This window comes from Heloderma suspectum, chromosome 4 (assembly GCF_057233095.1).
Source record: "Heloderma suspectum isolate Gila_16-S chromosome 4, 16-S_ref, whole genome shotgun sequence".
NCBI lineage: Eukaryota > Metazoa > Chordata > Lepidosauria > Squamata > Helodermatidae > Heloderma > Heloderma suspectum.
This window is the reverse complement of record NC_139461.1, coordinates 115,015,379-115,031,084: the sequence shown is the minus strand read 5'-3', so window position 1 is coordinate 115,031,084 and position 15,706 is coordinate 115,015,379. Positions and strand designations below refer to the sequence as shown.

At 51.3% G+C, this 15,706-nt stretch overlaps 1 protein-coding gene across 1 annotated transcript; it reads right to left on the bottom strand.

The window, feature by feature from the left end:
- Positions 1–12,664: 12,664 nt before the first annotated feature.
- Positions 12,665–15,462, bottom strand: FOXC1 (forkhead box C1). Its single transcript, XM_084848128.1, has one exon. It carries the CDS (start codon positions 15,411–15,413, stop codon positions 13,599–13,601), a length of 1,815 nt encoding a protein of 604 aa, XP_084704254.1. The 5' UTR covers positions 15,414–15,462; the 3' UTR covers positions 12,665–13,598.
- Between the last annotated feature and the right edge of the window lie 244 nt (positions 15,463–15,706).

The following is a 15,706-nucleotide window of genomic DNA, read 5'->3' as shown; positions in this document are numbered from 1 at the left end:
ACTTGGTCCCTAGTACGTGTCTCCAGGACCAGCCTTAGACAATGTTTAAGGATTTTTCTTTAAAAGAATCAGCATTGATTAAACATTGTTTTAAACACAATGCGTTTGTATTTGACGTTTTACCGAAATTATCCCTCTCCGATCCCAGGAACTCTTGTGCAACGCAATCCTAAACTTGTTTACATACAAGTAAATCCCACGGAGTTCAGTGGGACCTACTCTCAGACAAGAGTGGATCAGATTGGAACCTAAATTGCAAGTATTTATCTGATAACAATCACTCTCGCATCTCTGCTCAGAAGTAAGTTTCACTGAACTCAATAGGATTTACTCCCAGGTAAGGGTCTACAGGATTGCAGCTTTAGACATTTTCTGACAAGTAAAATAGTTATAGGATTCCGTGCATCTAGCAAGTATTTAATTGGGAATACATGTAATTCAATAGGACAAACGTCTGAGTAAACACCTATAGGATTACACTGTTAAAGTAGTAGTTTTTAAGAGGTCTTGTTGTTGTTTGTAATACAATAGTCTGTCGGGGCTTTTTATCCGCGCCAATTTGCTCATGCTTGCTTACTTAAGCGTAGGCACAATTCTGAGCCCAGAAACAGCAACAATCTGGCAGGCCTTTCAGCTCTCCGAAGAGTTAATAGCTCCAAATGTGTTGGTTTTCCTGCTTTCTCCCAGGGGTGATGGGGGAAGGGCGGGAAAAGGAGAGGGGAGGATCGGGAAGAGGGATAACTCTGTCTCCTTCTTGTTTTAATGCCGAAATAAATTGAGCTGGACTTTTCTTGGAGTTGTAATATATCGAGCCTCAATTCTCTGCTCCACCCCGCTAGCAAAAGGTCAGGTGAAAGTCTCCCGCAGGTAAGGGTCGCTCCCTGACTCACAAATTGTTCCCTTCTGCCCACCCAGGTCGACTCACATCTGTTTATTTAGGGGGCCAAAAAAAAGAAAGAAAGAAAAACGTGGTCTACCAGCAATTCCCTTCGAGAGACGACTGGCAGCCAAAAAGCCCCTGATCTACCTCATCCCATTTTTCTTTCTCTACACACACACACACACACACACACACGCCCTTTTCTCCAGCCACACGACTGTGCAGGAACATCACCATAATCAACAACAACAAAATACTATTCAGTTTGCAGAGATTTTTCTAAATGTAGAAAGTCTTCCCTTCCTCCAGTCTGGTTTTCTCTCTCCTATTTTACGGCAAAGCCTTGATAGGCTAAAGCCAAGGCTGCTTGCGGGTAGAGGGCAGGAAGTCACTCTGGGGGAAACACAAAAAGAAACTGAGAAGTAAGCGGGGGCGGGGGGAGAGTGAGTGTTAGAGAGTGTCACGGTTGAACCCACAGCCAATCCATCCGTGTGTGTGTGTGTGAGAGAGAGAGAGAGAGAGAGGGAGGGAGAGAGAGAGAGAGTTGAACCCACAGCCAATCTAGGGATTTCTCTGGCTTCTGCTCTGCATCTTTTCTTGTTGGCACCGGACCAAGCGAATCTTTTGTTTTAAACCAAAAGCGAAACTGTTAGACAATCCAGAGTCCAGTGACCCGCGAGTCCAGCTCCTGCCCCAAACCTGTGAATGGCGCTCAAAACATTTCGATCCGAGACCCTTGACTTAGAACAAAGTCCCATTGATTTCAGAAGTCCCCCCCCCCCTTCCCTAAGTGCGCTCGCTTGGAACGCGTTCAGGTTCCACAGAAATCCACACGGAACTTACTTCCAAGTCGTGTCTGCGTTTAAGAGCGAGGTTGTAGGAAAGGGGGCTTCTTTTAACAAAGCAGAGGTGAGGCGGGATACTGTTCGGACTTTGGGTTCTGGCCGAAGTGGGTTGAAGATCGCCTGGCAGGGGCTGGTTCTTAGGATCAATCCTGGCACTACTAGACTTTCTATATACATTCGGAATGAAATTACAGGGGCCTTCCCGCCGCCCCACTATATAATAATATGCTCAATATGCTAGTAAATTGCAAGTCGGTCACGGAAAAAAAGAAGAGTGGCGGGGGGAGGAGAGACGAAGCCAAGTAAACACAAACGAAAATAAAACGCCAAACGGTGGGAAGGAGATCGGCGGCGGGTGGGGGGGCTCCTCTAAGCAACCCAGGAGGGAACGGGGGGGGGGGGAGAAAACGTCTGGAAATCCGCAGAACAAAGGAGCAGGCCCAGCCTTCCGCCCTGACTCCGAATTCCTGCGCTCCCTCGATGGGGCAGCCGAAACTCCATGGGCGAGACGGGCTCCGAACAGGTTTAGGGACAGCGGGGCCCGAGGGGGCCCGAGGACGACGCCGTCATAAAATTACGTGTTTCTTCTTTGTAAGTGAAGAGCTGGCAAATGTCAAAGGGACTTCGCTCCCCTCGACAAGGACGCCTGCTCGGGATCACGGCCTTTAGATGGCCGGTCCGAGATTCTATAAGGCCTGAGGCTGCTATCCCCCACGGGTTTGCCTAAACACGAGCCTCATTGAACTCAGTGGGATTCACTTTTGAGTGGGCAGGGACAGGACTGTGGTGTAAGGCTGTTAGCCTGCGAACGGGTCGTTGGGCCTGAATTCAGTGCGACCTTCTCATACAAATTCATAGGGTGGGCTGTAAAATGACAAAGATGACGATGATACCTTTTGATTAAAGAGCCGGACCAGGTATAGGATGCCAATCGCGAGCTCACTGCTGCTTTTCATATCGATCCTGGGTTGCTTCCGATGCTTAGAAGGCCACTTAGAACTGGTTGAAGGATGAAACCCTATGCACACTTCCCTAGGAGTAAATTCCATTGTGCTCAATGGGGCTTACTTCTGAGTAGAGATGGATAGGATCGCACCCCACAGCTCCTGGCCATTCTGAGAGCGCAGCCCTCCGTGCTCCCTTTACTGCAATGTAGCCTCCCCCAGTTCAGCGGGACTCCTCGGCTCCTCTCGCCTTCCCCAGGGGGCAGCGGGTAAACCTCGAACTCGCCGAAATACTTGTGCTATTATTGCAGGGTTAGTGCGGGGTGTGAATATTTGGGGGGCTTGCCACCTACCTTGGCGGTACTCGGCTGAGTCTGATTTCTGCTTTCTTTTCTCATTCTTAACTGCGCGTGGAGGGGCACTTTAAAAAATAACCAAAGCCCCCACGTTGTAGAAAATAACAACCAACAATGTAAGGGAGATTGGCTAACAAGAGAAACCGGTTTAAATCGAAATGGACCGATTTATGGAAGCCGTTTTGCAAGGTCGCACATCTCGCTTCCACCAAACCCAATAGGCTGTTGTCGAAGAAGGGCTTGAGAAATTCTTGGTCTTGGATCGGCGTGTAAGATTTGCGACTGAGCTCAGCGCCTCTGCCCAGTCACTCTGGCCAGGAGACACGTGGGGTTGCGATCCCAAACATGCTTCGCCCCATTCATATCCACTAGGTTTGCTTCCGAGTAAACATGTCTGGGGTGGGGTGGGGGAATTCCGGGTGTTGATGGCTTTTCAGCATTTGTCATCGCTAATGGCCCATTTCCAGACAACTCCTTTTCCTCTCCTTATCACTCTCAGGTACCCTGGCTGAGCCACTGCTGTCAGAGGGCGAGCCTGCTCTTCGTCTGCGGGGATCTTTCCCGCCCGCCCCCGTTTCATGGCAGCGATCGCCCGCCCTTCGTTTCCCCCCCACCCTTCTTGCTGGATGTGTGCATCTGTAGAAGGACAACGAAACCACATTTACACCTGGGAGCCGGCCGGCGAATTGCTGCGTCGTCGGAAACCAGGCCCGCCGCTCGCTCCTGCCCGCCCGCGGACCGGTGGCCAGGCTGCTACAAACGCTGGCCTATTTCAAGCGCTCTCGGAGGGCTTCTCCACGTGACTTCCTCCGTGGTGAACTTACGCCTCTTCCTCCCGCTGGAGGCATTTGGCCATTGTTTCGTCGAGCGAGACGCCGGTTAATTAAAATAAAACACAATTGCCCATTAGGCTGCTCCCGAGCCGTCCTCTGCAGCGCCACGGAGGGGGACATCCTCTGCGCTGACCTCTCGCTCTGCTGCTCTGATTGAATTCGGTTCCTGCCTGGCCTGGCCTGGCCTGGCCTGATTTGATGGGACGGAGGATACCACGCATCTCCAGGCCCGAAGCCTCCGCCTGTTAGGAGGGGGGAGGGGAGGTGGCCATCACAACCTGGACGAGCCCAAATCGACCCACGCGTGGGCGCCAAGCCTCTCTACTTCCTCGGACTTCTCTTGCTGCAGACCTCCCCACGCTTCCTTAGCCGTCCTTCCCATTCAGCTGTGTGTGCGCGCGTGTGTGTGTGTGTGTGGGGGGGGTTTACTTCCCAATAAGCATGCTTAAGATCGGCCAGTCGTTGAAAATCTTTGGGAGACACAGAACAGCCGTGTGCGCTGAGGAGGGGTGGTGGTGGAAGTACACAGGCGTCCCCCCAAGAAACGATGACCCCATGGCTGCGATCCACAGCCCATGACCGCCAAATTGTTCCGCTAAAGTGGAATAGATGCGATCCGGAGCAAATGGGTTTTGGACTGTGGTCATTCATGCTCTCTCGGGGACCGTCAGTCTTTCCACTCTCTGGCTTCTTTTCCACTAAAGCGAAACATCCCAAACCAGTTAAGTGTCGCCTTTGGTCCGCGTTCTCTCCTCTTTCTTTTCTTTCCCCCAGCCCCTCCATCCACTCCCCTTTGCTTAAGTTTCAAATAGAGGAGCAGTTCCCCAAAGGGTCGCCAAAGTTCCCTAAAGAACAGGAGAAGTGTCTCAAGAGAAATATATATATATATATATATATATATATATACGCACACACACACATAATAGATGGATTTACTGTAAAAACAAAACAGAAAAGCAGACGGAAAGAAAACCCTCCCAGGAGGACGGTTTTGGTAAAAGCGGTGGGGGTGGGATTTGCACTTAACATTGTCAAATTATCACTTCAGGGAAAAACAAGAAATTTTCAGAACCTATTTCAAAAATTAAAATAAACGAAATGGATAAAATAGTATTACCCTATAGAATGGGAGATGACAAAACACTTTTTGAATGTACCGGTCTTTTGTTTTTTACAGGTCTTATGTTTTTTACACAGGCAAATTCTGGCTGCTCCCCCACCCACCCCGCACAAATTTTAAATATATAATATAATATTTCGAGGTGCTTGCACGAGGTTGATACACTCCCTGTGTGGCCTATACTGTGCGCTCTCTAATAACATCTCTCTAGCACATTTTTGTGCTTCGTGTTTATGTGATAAAAGTTATCTTGACAATTTGCTAAACTATAACTCTAATTGAGCCAAATTTCAGCGAAATGTGACCCAGTCTGAGGATACACTACTGGCAACAGCCTTGCTTGGGAAAAGATTATATTAAAGCCAGTAGACCCAGGAGGAAGAGAGAGATTTTGGGAAAGAGCTAAAATGACCCAAAGAAAGGAACCCAGGAAAGCACCGGAGTCCTCACCAGTAGGAAGCCTGTGAATGCAGCCCTGGGGGTGGGGAGATGTTATCTAGGTTCTCATGAGGAAATCTAAACAACAAAAAATAAAAAAAATTCCTTAACAGAAAACTCAGGAATATATATGTATATATGTACACACGCAAAAGTATCTGTAAATAAGCAGCATTATGTTTACAAGCCTGACCTCGTTAAGACTTCAGTTCGTGAAGCGGTTTGTGGACAAAGGTAAGGAAGCTTCAGCCCTTTCAGGATATAAATGGGTAAAGCTGCTTTTAACACTTAATCTAGTCAGTTTGTTGTAGTGGTACAGACGTCAGTGGGGCTTACTTCTTATTCCGTTCTTTTAGGATTTCAGCCTTTATTTGGAAAAGGCGTAAGTTTGCTATTCAATTAATATAAAAGCTGTCTTTTGGCTGAATACTAATAGATCACAAACGACTACAACGTTACAGCTGTACAGAGTTTTGCCCCGTTGTAAAACACAGGTAACCAAAAGTGCTTGGATTTAAGGTGACTAAAATCAACAGAAGGCCCAATACCTATACAGGTTTATGCAGAATCAAGTACCATTGTATTCAAGGGAGCTTACTTCCACGTAAGTCTGCATAGGATTACTTTGAAAATAGATTTAATTTCAGCCTAAATTCAATAGAATTTAAAATCTGATGTTCAACCCAAACCTATACATGTTTGTCTGGACAAGGTCACCCACTGAGTTCAGTGGGGTTTACTCCCAGGTAAGTGTGCGTAGGGATCGTAGCCTAAATCGGATTCGTGTTCCTCATAAGGAACAATAAAAAACGAGGTAGAGAATGATCGGCAATGTAATCCTCTACATGTCTACTCAGAAGTAAGTCCTGTTGACTTCAGTAGGGCTTACTCCCAGGCAAGTGAATATAGGATGGCGGCCTAAGACAAGAAAAGGAACGATATTATTCCCCTCCGAGGTAGACAGCCCCCGTCATTATTTTACACTCATTCTAAACATAATGATATTCAGTTCCGGCAACTTCTGTGTGGGTTATTTTAACACGATGGAGGAGGGTGGATCGGAACCCTCAGTTCAGAAGTTAAACCGTGATTCTAATCATGTTCACTAGGGAGTAAGTTTTACTAGTTGAATGGGCAGGTCTTTCAAGTTCTAACCCGCTAAGTGCACTTAGGATTTCACCAATACACGTTCAAACCCTTCAAGCTAGGGTCGTCTGAACTGGTGCTGTAAGTAGTCTTCCTTGCCAGTGGGCCGCTCCACGGACGAACTAGTTACGCCTAGGACTTGGCCTTTTAAAAACGAGATCCTAAGGGCACAATCCTGTGCATGTTTAGAGAGAAAAAAGTCTGAAGATGTGTAGGGCTGCGCCCTAAAACGTATTCGTCTGTCGGATACCTTCGGCGTCCGTGGCTAGTGTTCAGTCCTTGGGGGAAACTGCCGCGACTCCGATGCGCAGGGAAAAGGGCTCTCGCGCGCGCTCTCTCTCAGGGACTAGAACATTCATATACGCTCTCCATCCTTTCTAGTCACATTTGCTTTGAATAAGCCCCCCGCTAAGCCTGCTCAAAATGTTAAAAGAAAGCCCCGTGGCCCAGTGTCCGCCTTAAAAAATATCTATCTACCTCTCCGTGTATGGATAAAATCCCTCTGTGTATCCCGGACGGATAACATCTGGCTCCCCGATTTCTTTTCCAATCGACTTGGGACGCAGTTCCCTGGATTTCAAAGGCAGGCGTTTACTTCCCAGTAAGCCTGCTTTGGGTGGATCGCAGCCTGAATAATGTGCTGGGACTTGCAAGGTTTGTCCGTTTTCTCCCAAAGCGATGCGTTAAGCTGCCTGCGCCCATAGAAAAGGCTGGATTCACACAATCGGCTTCAACAGAAGCGCTTGGGGGGAGTGAGGTTTTCAATCGACTTGACCCTTAGCCGTGTGGTTAATGCCCTCCAGCGACCAGCCCGGTATCTTCACGCCTGATCAGGCCAGGAGGTGGGAGAGGCCCGGCGGCAGCAGCTCCCTTCGCTCTCCCACGGCCTGCTGGAGCCGGCCCCAATTTGCCGTGATTCACTGTCTAACTCCGGGCCCCCGATCTCCCCTTGTCGCCTCGACGCCGGGCCGTTCGGGGCGTAAAGACGGGGCGGTCAGCAGCCGAGGCCGCCTCGTTTTATTTCCCCGGAAGCACGTGCAGGCCAGAAGGGCTCGGGAGATTAGGCCAGGAGGCCTGGACTGCGTCAAGGAGCCGCCAGCACAAAGCAGCCATTCATGGGCAGCCATCGGCAGCCCCAAGGCGAGTGAGACTCCTCGGCGGCGAACACGAGGCTCCGACCTGAGCCAGGCTCGCCTGCGCGCCAGCCCCACCGCCCGTCGGTCGGGGGCAATCTGCCTGAGAGCGCCTGTCGGAGGAGGCGCTGGATGGTTTTCAGCAGCAGTGGCTTCGTCGTCTCGGGGGGCGGGGGTGACGGTGGCCTAAGTCTGAAGGGGGCCGATTCCCGGCCTTCCTCCATCCATCCATCCATCCATCGGGCGGGGGGAGGATCCTTCCCCACACCTTCGCTTCGGCTCCTGTCATATCTGCTCGAAGGCCTCCTACCAGCGGGGCCCGAACGTCAAACACAGAAATGGCGAATTTCTAACAACTCCTAGTCTCCCGTGCCAAAGAATGGGTGTTCGCTGCTGCCGCCGCCTGGGTGGGGTGTGTGTGCGGGGGGGGGGTAGAGGAGTGAGGCCGACCCACCTGTAGCTGCGTGCCTGTGGGGGTGGGAGGCCCTCCCTCCTTTCCCTCACACGCGCGTCCTCCCGTCAAACAAGGGCGGCAACCAGGAGCAAAGAGCGAGGAGCAAACAGCCCGGGGGCGGTGAAGAGGCAGAACAGACTGAAGGTGGCCAAGCAGCGGAGCGACCTCTCTGGCTCCCTCCCCGGCTCCCTCCCCAGCCTAAGGGAAATCGGCGCTAACAAGCAATTGGCTGTGGTGGGCTGCAATCCTGAGCCACAACGAGGTAGAAAGACCCCTTGCCAACTCGGTGAGAACGGGGGGTGCGGGATACCACCGCCGTAAAGCAGCCTCCCCCCAGCTGGTGCCCCCCAGATGTCTTGGAGCACATCTGGAGAGCACCAGCTTGGGGGAGGCCCTAATACACACAAAGGCGACTTACAGCACGATCTTACGCGTGCCTGCTCAGAGGTATGCCCTTACTCCTAGGTGTGTATACTATAGGGCTGCCGCAGCCTAAGAAACAGCGGCCGTTTCCCTGCTCCAGACCGCTGGGCTCAGCGTGAGGCGGCTCGTCCTTCCTCCTGGGAAGCGCTTTCTAATGGAATCAAGGGGGAGAACGTTCAGTTGGGTATTTTTAGGACCCGAGTGCAAACTAGCCACCTCCCAACGCAACCAAGGAGCGAGGCTTTGTCTTGGGAAGCCCGTCCCAGCGAGTTCAAAGGGCACCTTGTTCCTATCGCTAGGAAGTCTGTTTTGGTATTGCAGCACCGCTCCCCCCATCTTATGCATGTTTACTCGTAAGTAGGTCCTACTATGTTCAGCAGGGCTTAACTTTTTAACTTTTTAAGCAGGGCTTAAAAAGCGTCGTTGCAAACGCCAGCTGCAGCTTTACTCGCCACCACCCTTAAACGCCCCCCTTGCTTTGCCGAGATCAAAGATTCCGCACGCACGCAGCACGCAGCCCTTTTTAGTGGCGTTTGCTTGAAAATGCTTCGCCTTGGGCACATTTCACGCGGACTGGCCCTAGCCGCTTTTACAGGAGAGCAAGTCCCACTTATTTTAGGGGGAGTCATTTCCGAGCAGGATGACCTGCTGCCACTCCAGTCTAAACCACGGGGTCTGAGTCAGCGGAGGTGGCCGGTTTTGCCACTCCGGCAGGCTGGCCTTGGAAATGCACTGAAAGATGCCCCTTCATTCTGTCCCCCCCCCCCCCGTATCTTTACGAGGCCTTTAATCCTACAAAGGAGCTGCCGATGCGATGGCCTCCTGGAAAGGCAGGAAGTCGCTTTTGCCAGTGGAAATCGAAGAGACCAGCAAAGAAACAGCACCCATAGAAATCTCACCCCCCCTTCCGTTCCTCTGGCTTCTCTGAAGAAGGAAGTGCGGGGGGGGGGGTGTCATTAGAAAGAAATGACCAAAGAGACAAGCCCGCCATAAGCATAGGGTTTTACAGTACAACTTTCCTGCCTACTCAGACGTAAGCCCTATTGAGTTCAATGGGACATATTCCTAGGTAAGTTTGCAGCCTAAGGGTAGTATGCAATGTTAGTCCTACATAGAGTAGACCCATTGAAATGAATGGCATTTACTTTCATCGTGGCTAACTTGTCCTATTCATTTCAATGGGTCTACTCTATGTAGGACTAACATTGGATACGACCCTAAGTTCCCATCTTATGAGACTTTTATGAGTAATCTTGATTTCAATGGGGTTTGCATAGTAGTTCTACACGGATTCGAAAAGAGTCCACCTCTGGTTTCTGGTTTCTCCTACTACAGCCCTGAAAACACATAGCTTCCTTAATAGACTAAACCGATGAAACCTTGGTTCCTTCCCCCTATTATTTCCCTTCCCCGGCTCCTTGTATGTAGAAAACACAGAAGACACGAGTTAGTCAAAGTTAAACTGCGATGAAACCACATTGATTTCAATGGGAGAGGTGAGTACAAAACATCTGCTGAATTCTGTCCTATTAAAAGAACTCAGCGGGGCTTCCTTTGTTCATTAGGCTTTCTGGCTATCAGGTTGTCTTAATACGCACATCAAAATGTACAGAATATATGCTTGGTTCCAAAGGACCGTAAAAGACGTCTGTGCATTCCGGCCTCCAACACGGATGCACAACCCAATCGAAATAAAAGCTCACCATGTTCAAATGCATATGCCCAGACCTCTCTCTCTAAATCCAGACTGGATAGCCACTCTCTCCACAAACGAGTTAAGGCGAAATTTACTCAGAAGTAAGTCCCATTCAATTCAATGGTACTTGTTTCGTGGTAGGTGCGTTTAGGATCAAGAGCCTTAAAAGGAGCCAATTCGATTAATAACACTATTCAATCGAAGCATTCTTGGCTTCTCCTTAGGCCTTTTAAATTCAATTATTTGTTTCTGAATCCGTTCACACCTAGCTTTAGGTTAACTGAATTGCGGATCCGGATGTCATTTTAAATTGTATTTTAAGCTTTATGAATCACAGCTAACAAACTAAAATGTAATCCATTGCATTTTGGAAGCTGTGGAGACATTATCAATAGACAAGGAGAAAATCTTTTATCAAATTCTACGGCTCATTTTACATTCCCATGCAATCCTTTTCTTGAGCGAAAATACCATTTACAGCACAATCCTATATGGTTACATGGAAGTAAGTCCCACTCAAAAGGATTTACTCCAAGGTAAGTGTGCATAGGATTCTAGCCTTAACTCCAAAGGACTCACTTCAGAACAAACATACTCAGGATTGTACCGCTTATTATCCTCATTCCATTCTACATCTCACAGTTAGAAGGATTCAAACCCTCCACACGCCCCGGTAATTTTTAAAAAAGAATGGTACCAATAACGCATCTGAACGAGGTCCATTTTTAAAGGAAATAAAATCAAAATGCAAACAATCAAAAGTAGCTACAATCCATTTCCAAATTTCCAGTCCCTTTCTTTGGAGTCTGGACTCGGGTGAGAAGGTGCCTAATCAGCTCTTAATTAAATTAGCCTGAATTTATTTACTGTTTGCGGCCTTTAACAATCCGGGCGCGATTACTGCCAAGTGTTGCCTCAGATAAGAACGCCTGATAGGAGGCTGCCTTCTCTTGAAAATGCACACCAGAGGCTCACGGAAAAAAACTGCAATTGAACCAGCCTCCTCGCCTCTCTCCTGACAGCGGGCGGGCGGATCCCTCACAGATAAAAGGCTGGAATGCACTATCTTGACTATTTACAGAATTTGTGGAAAAGGTGTTCCCCAGTGCCCCGCAAACCTCATTGAGAATTCACCTGAGAAGAGGCCACTCCAAAGGGAGTTTCTTCTAGTTTAAGAAAGAAAAAGGAGGGAGAGAGAGAGAGAGAGAAATCATGGTGGAGGGAGGTGGGAGGGAATGTAATTCTAGGTAAGAATAGGGGGACACGACATCTAAATTCTTTCCCCTCAGAATCATTCCCAGGAAAAAAATGGTAAAGGCTCTAGTGTGGCATCTGAAAGACTGATTCATTTATAAGGTCATAAGCTTTTGTGGGTCAGAGAACCTTATGCCACGATTAATTGGTTAGTCTTTAAGGTACCATTGGACTCTGTTATTTTTGCTGCAACCAACACAGCTACCCCTCTGGAAATGGAAAAAACCACTGTAAAAGTCTCCAACAAGTAGCCATTTGTCTAGAAGGGAGAAAGAGGAAATGGAGAGAAAGAATCCCTACACGTTGAATAAAGACCTCTATTTACTTTTTAAGTTGTCAGTTAAGAAGGCTAAATCATCCATGCTACCTTCTACAGAAATCCAGATAGGCTGTATGATGCCGTACATTTACAGATTATATTATTTGTATATAAAACAATATATTTAAAAAGCTTAGGCTGCAATCCTATACACACTTACAGGGGGGAGTAAGCCCCACTGAACATAGGGCTTATTTCTGGGCAAAGGTGCACAGGATTGGGTTGTTAAAAACCTACAAATGGATAAGTGCCACTCTTGCACGTAAGTATTAATTTGTACCTGGAAACTGGGGTTTTCTCATTCTGTGAGTTCTAAATGTCTCCCCCTTCATCTCACAAAGGTACACACGGATCTTCTGCAATATCTCAAGTCCTCTACGTTTATTATCAAGCAAGTGTGATGGCCTAGTAGCTCAAATTTTCCCTGCATTGTTGTCCTAATTACTAAAGATACAATAATAACAATAGTAACTGTAAGACTCAAAACTAACACCTCCACCTATAAGCCAGTTGAAACGAAGCACTTGTTTTGAAGTTAATGCCAACCTCATCCAAGTCCACACGATGACTTGGAGGTAAATTTGATTGAAATCAATGGGTTTTATTTACAAGTAAAAGCATTCAGGATCGCTTATATAAACTTAAATTAAAATGTTCTGGCTTAACTCATGGAGGTGTACAAGAAATAATAATAAAAAATAATTTTCCATTTTGTCCACATTTGGAACAAGTAATGCTACCATCCACATTTTTAGCTATAGAATATATATATATATATATATATATATATGAGGGATTAATATATTCAGGCGTAAATGGTCTCAGTCCAATTGAATGGTAATTTATTAATAAACAAACAAGTCAATAACTTCAGGATATCTTCAACAAAAAAGGAAAAACAATAAACGATAAAATAAGATTAATACAGTTTCCCTTTTTCATATATAATGGAGGAAAAAAAATCAACGTTTCAGGTTATTTTAAAGTCAGCTTTCTGGAAGGGAGGGAAAAAGAACACTTTCCGGTGTTTGGTCCAAACGATCCAACTACAGATTTAAAAATAAATTACTATGCGTCAATTTACACTTTAAAACAAGTCCTTACATATAAAGTTGCCCTTGCAGGGAGAGAGAGAAAGAAGGAAGTTGTTTTTTAAAAAAATAAAAATAAAAATACGGTGCCATTCTTGTTTACCACGCAATCCACGTCGCAAAGAGCTCAATGTCAAAAGTCGCATTGATCTGAACGAACCTGGATTGCGCCCTTTTAGGGTTGCGATTGAGGTCCCACTGAAGTCAATGGCAAACGTCCCATCGATTTTAATGGAGCGGGACTCCACCTTTAGACCTACGAGAAGAATCACCATTTGCCGCTGCTGTGGGTTGGCTGACAGTTCTCGTGCGGGGACCTGGTCTGCGCCGAACCGAGCCGAGGCAGCCAAGTGGGCCCGCAGGATGGACACCGCCCATCTTTTGAAGGGCAGAAGAAAGGGAGAGGAGGGGAGCGGGGAACGATTTCTGAAAGGCAAGGAAAACAAAAGCACACACTTACGTGCTATTTGGAGTAACACTGTCCTTAACCAACCATGACTCAATTAGAAAAGAAACCAGCTGTCTTTGCAGAGGACAGGTTTTTGGGGGGCTGTGCTTTTGAGGGGGGTTGTGGGGAAGAGGCTGGGGGGCAGCCGCAGTTCTGAGTGGAAACATGGCCGACGTGGGGTGCCCTCGGAGGGAGGCGCTCCCCGCCCGCTCCTTCGGTCAGAACTTGCTGCAGTCGTAGACGAAGGCGCCCGAGGGCCGGTAGAGGGGCTGGCTGCCGGGGAAGGCCATCTGGCAGCTGCTGGCCGCGCCGCTGCCGCTCCCCGGCGAGCTGTTCAAGCCCAGCCGCTGGGAGGACTCGAACATCTCGCGCACGCCGTGGAAGTTCTGCTGCTGGCCCGGGTAGCCCGCGGGCGACGGCGACGAGGCCGCCGCCGCCGCGGGAGGCGCCAAATGGGCGAGCTCCCCCGCCGCCGCGGCCTGGCCGAGGTACCACGAAGCCACGCGGCCGCCGCCGCCCTGCGGGTGCCCCTCCGGGGGGCTCAGGCTGAGCGAGGAGGCGCTGCTGCTGCTGCTCGCCGCCAGGCTGTATTCGGGCAGCGGGTCCTGCTCCACGGGGCTGCCGCCCAGGTGGGCCCCGCCGCCGCCGCCGCCTCTCTCCCCCGCGCCGCCGCCGCCGCCGCCTCCGCCCGCGGCGGCGGCGGCGGCGGCGGCAGCGGCGGCGGCGGCGGCGGCGTAGAGGCTCATGGCTTGCAAGTTGCAGTGGTAGTTGCTGGCGCCGCTGCCCGCCGGCGTGGCGGCGCTGCCCGTCGCGCCGGCGCCCTGGCTGCAGGGGGCGCTGTAGAGCGCGCTCTGCGCCGCCGCCGGCGAATAGCAGCCGCTCAAGGCCAGCGACGGCGGCGGCAGCGACGCTGTCCGGGCCGCGGAGGCGGTGGACGAGGCCGGCGACGACGTCGCGGCGGGGGCCGGCGGCAGGGCCAGGAGCTCCCCGGCGGCGCCCTGCGGCGACGCGCGCAAGGAGGTCATGATGATGTTGTCCACGCTGAAGCCGCCGCCGCCGCCGCCTGCAGGCCCCCCGGGGTGGTGGTGCGGCGGGGGGTGGTGGAGGTGCGCGTGGTGGGCGTGCGGGTGGAGGTGCGGGTGGGCGTGGGGGTGCTGCTGCTGGGGCTCCGTCGCGGGAGGATCCAAGCCGAGCGCTCTGCCGCCGCCGCCGTGCGGGCTGCCCGCGCCGCTGGAGAGGCTGCTGGCGCGGGAGCTCCCGGGGCTCTCGGTCTTGGGCACGGGCGGGCCCCCCAGCGGGGACAGCGCTCGCGGCGGCGACGCGGAGCCGTTCTCCGTCTTGATGTCCTGCAGCCTGACCGGCGGCGGCTGCGCCTGGCCGCCCTCTTGCTGCGGCGGCGGCGGCGGCGGGTGCCGCGGCGGCGGCGGCGGCGGCTCCTTGAGGTGGAGCCGCTCCTTCTCCTCCTTGTCCTTGACGGCGTCCTTCTTCTTGAAGCGCCTCCGGCGGCGCAGGAACGAGCCGTTCTCGAACATGTTGTAGGAGTCCGGGTCGAGGGTCCAGTAGCTGCCCTTGCCGGGCTTCTTGTCGTCGCGGGGCACCTTGACGAAGCACTCGTTGAGCGAGAGGTTGTGGCGGATGGAGTTCTGCCAGCCCTGCTTGTTGTCCCGGTAGAAGGGGAAGCGCTCCATGATGAACTGGTAGATGCCGTTGAGCGTGATCTTCTTGTCCGGCGCGTTCTGGATGGCCATGGTGATGAGCGCGATGTACGAGTAGGGCGGCTTCACCAGGTCCTTGGGCTGCGGCTGCGGCGGGTACGGGCCGTAGGGCCTGCCCATGCCCATGCCGCCGCCGCCGCCGCCCGGGTACTGCTCATGGGCCGCCGCCGGGTGAGGCGCGTACACGCTCATCGGCGCGGGCATGGCCGCGTAGCCGCCGCCGGCCGCCGCCGCCGCCCGGTAGTAGCTCTGCTCGCCGCCGAGGTAAGGCACCACTCCCAGCGAGTTGGGGCTGGACACCGAGTAGCGAGCCTGCATGGCCGCCCTCCCAGCCGCGCAGCCGGACCGAGCAGCAGCAGCAGCAGCAGCAGCAGACCGGCCTCCTCTTCTTCCGCCGCCGCCGCCGCCGCCGCCTCCGCCGCCGCTGCTTTCCCCCCTCCACCCCTCCGCAGCTCCAGAGCCAAAAAAGTGTAAACCAGAAAAGACGACCAGGATCTTCCTCTCTTTCCCAAAAGGGGGAAGCAAGCAAACGAGACCCCTTGGGGGCCTCTCCCTTCCCCTCCCCGCTCAAGCGTGCACCAAAAAATATATTAAAAAAGGAATGAATAAAT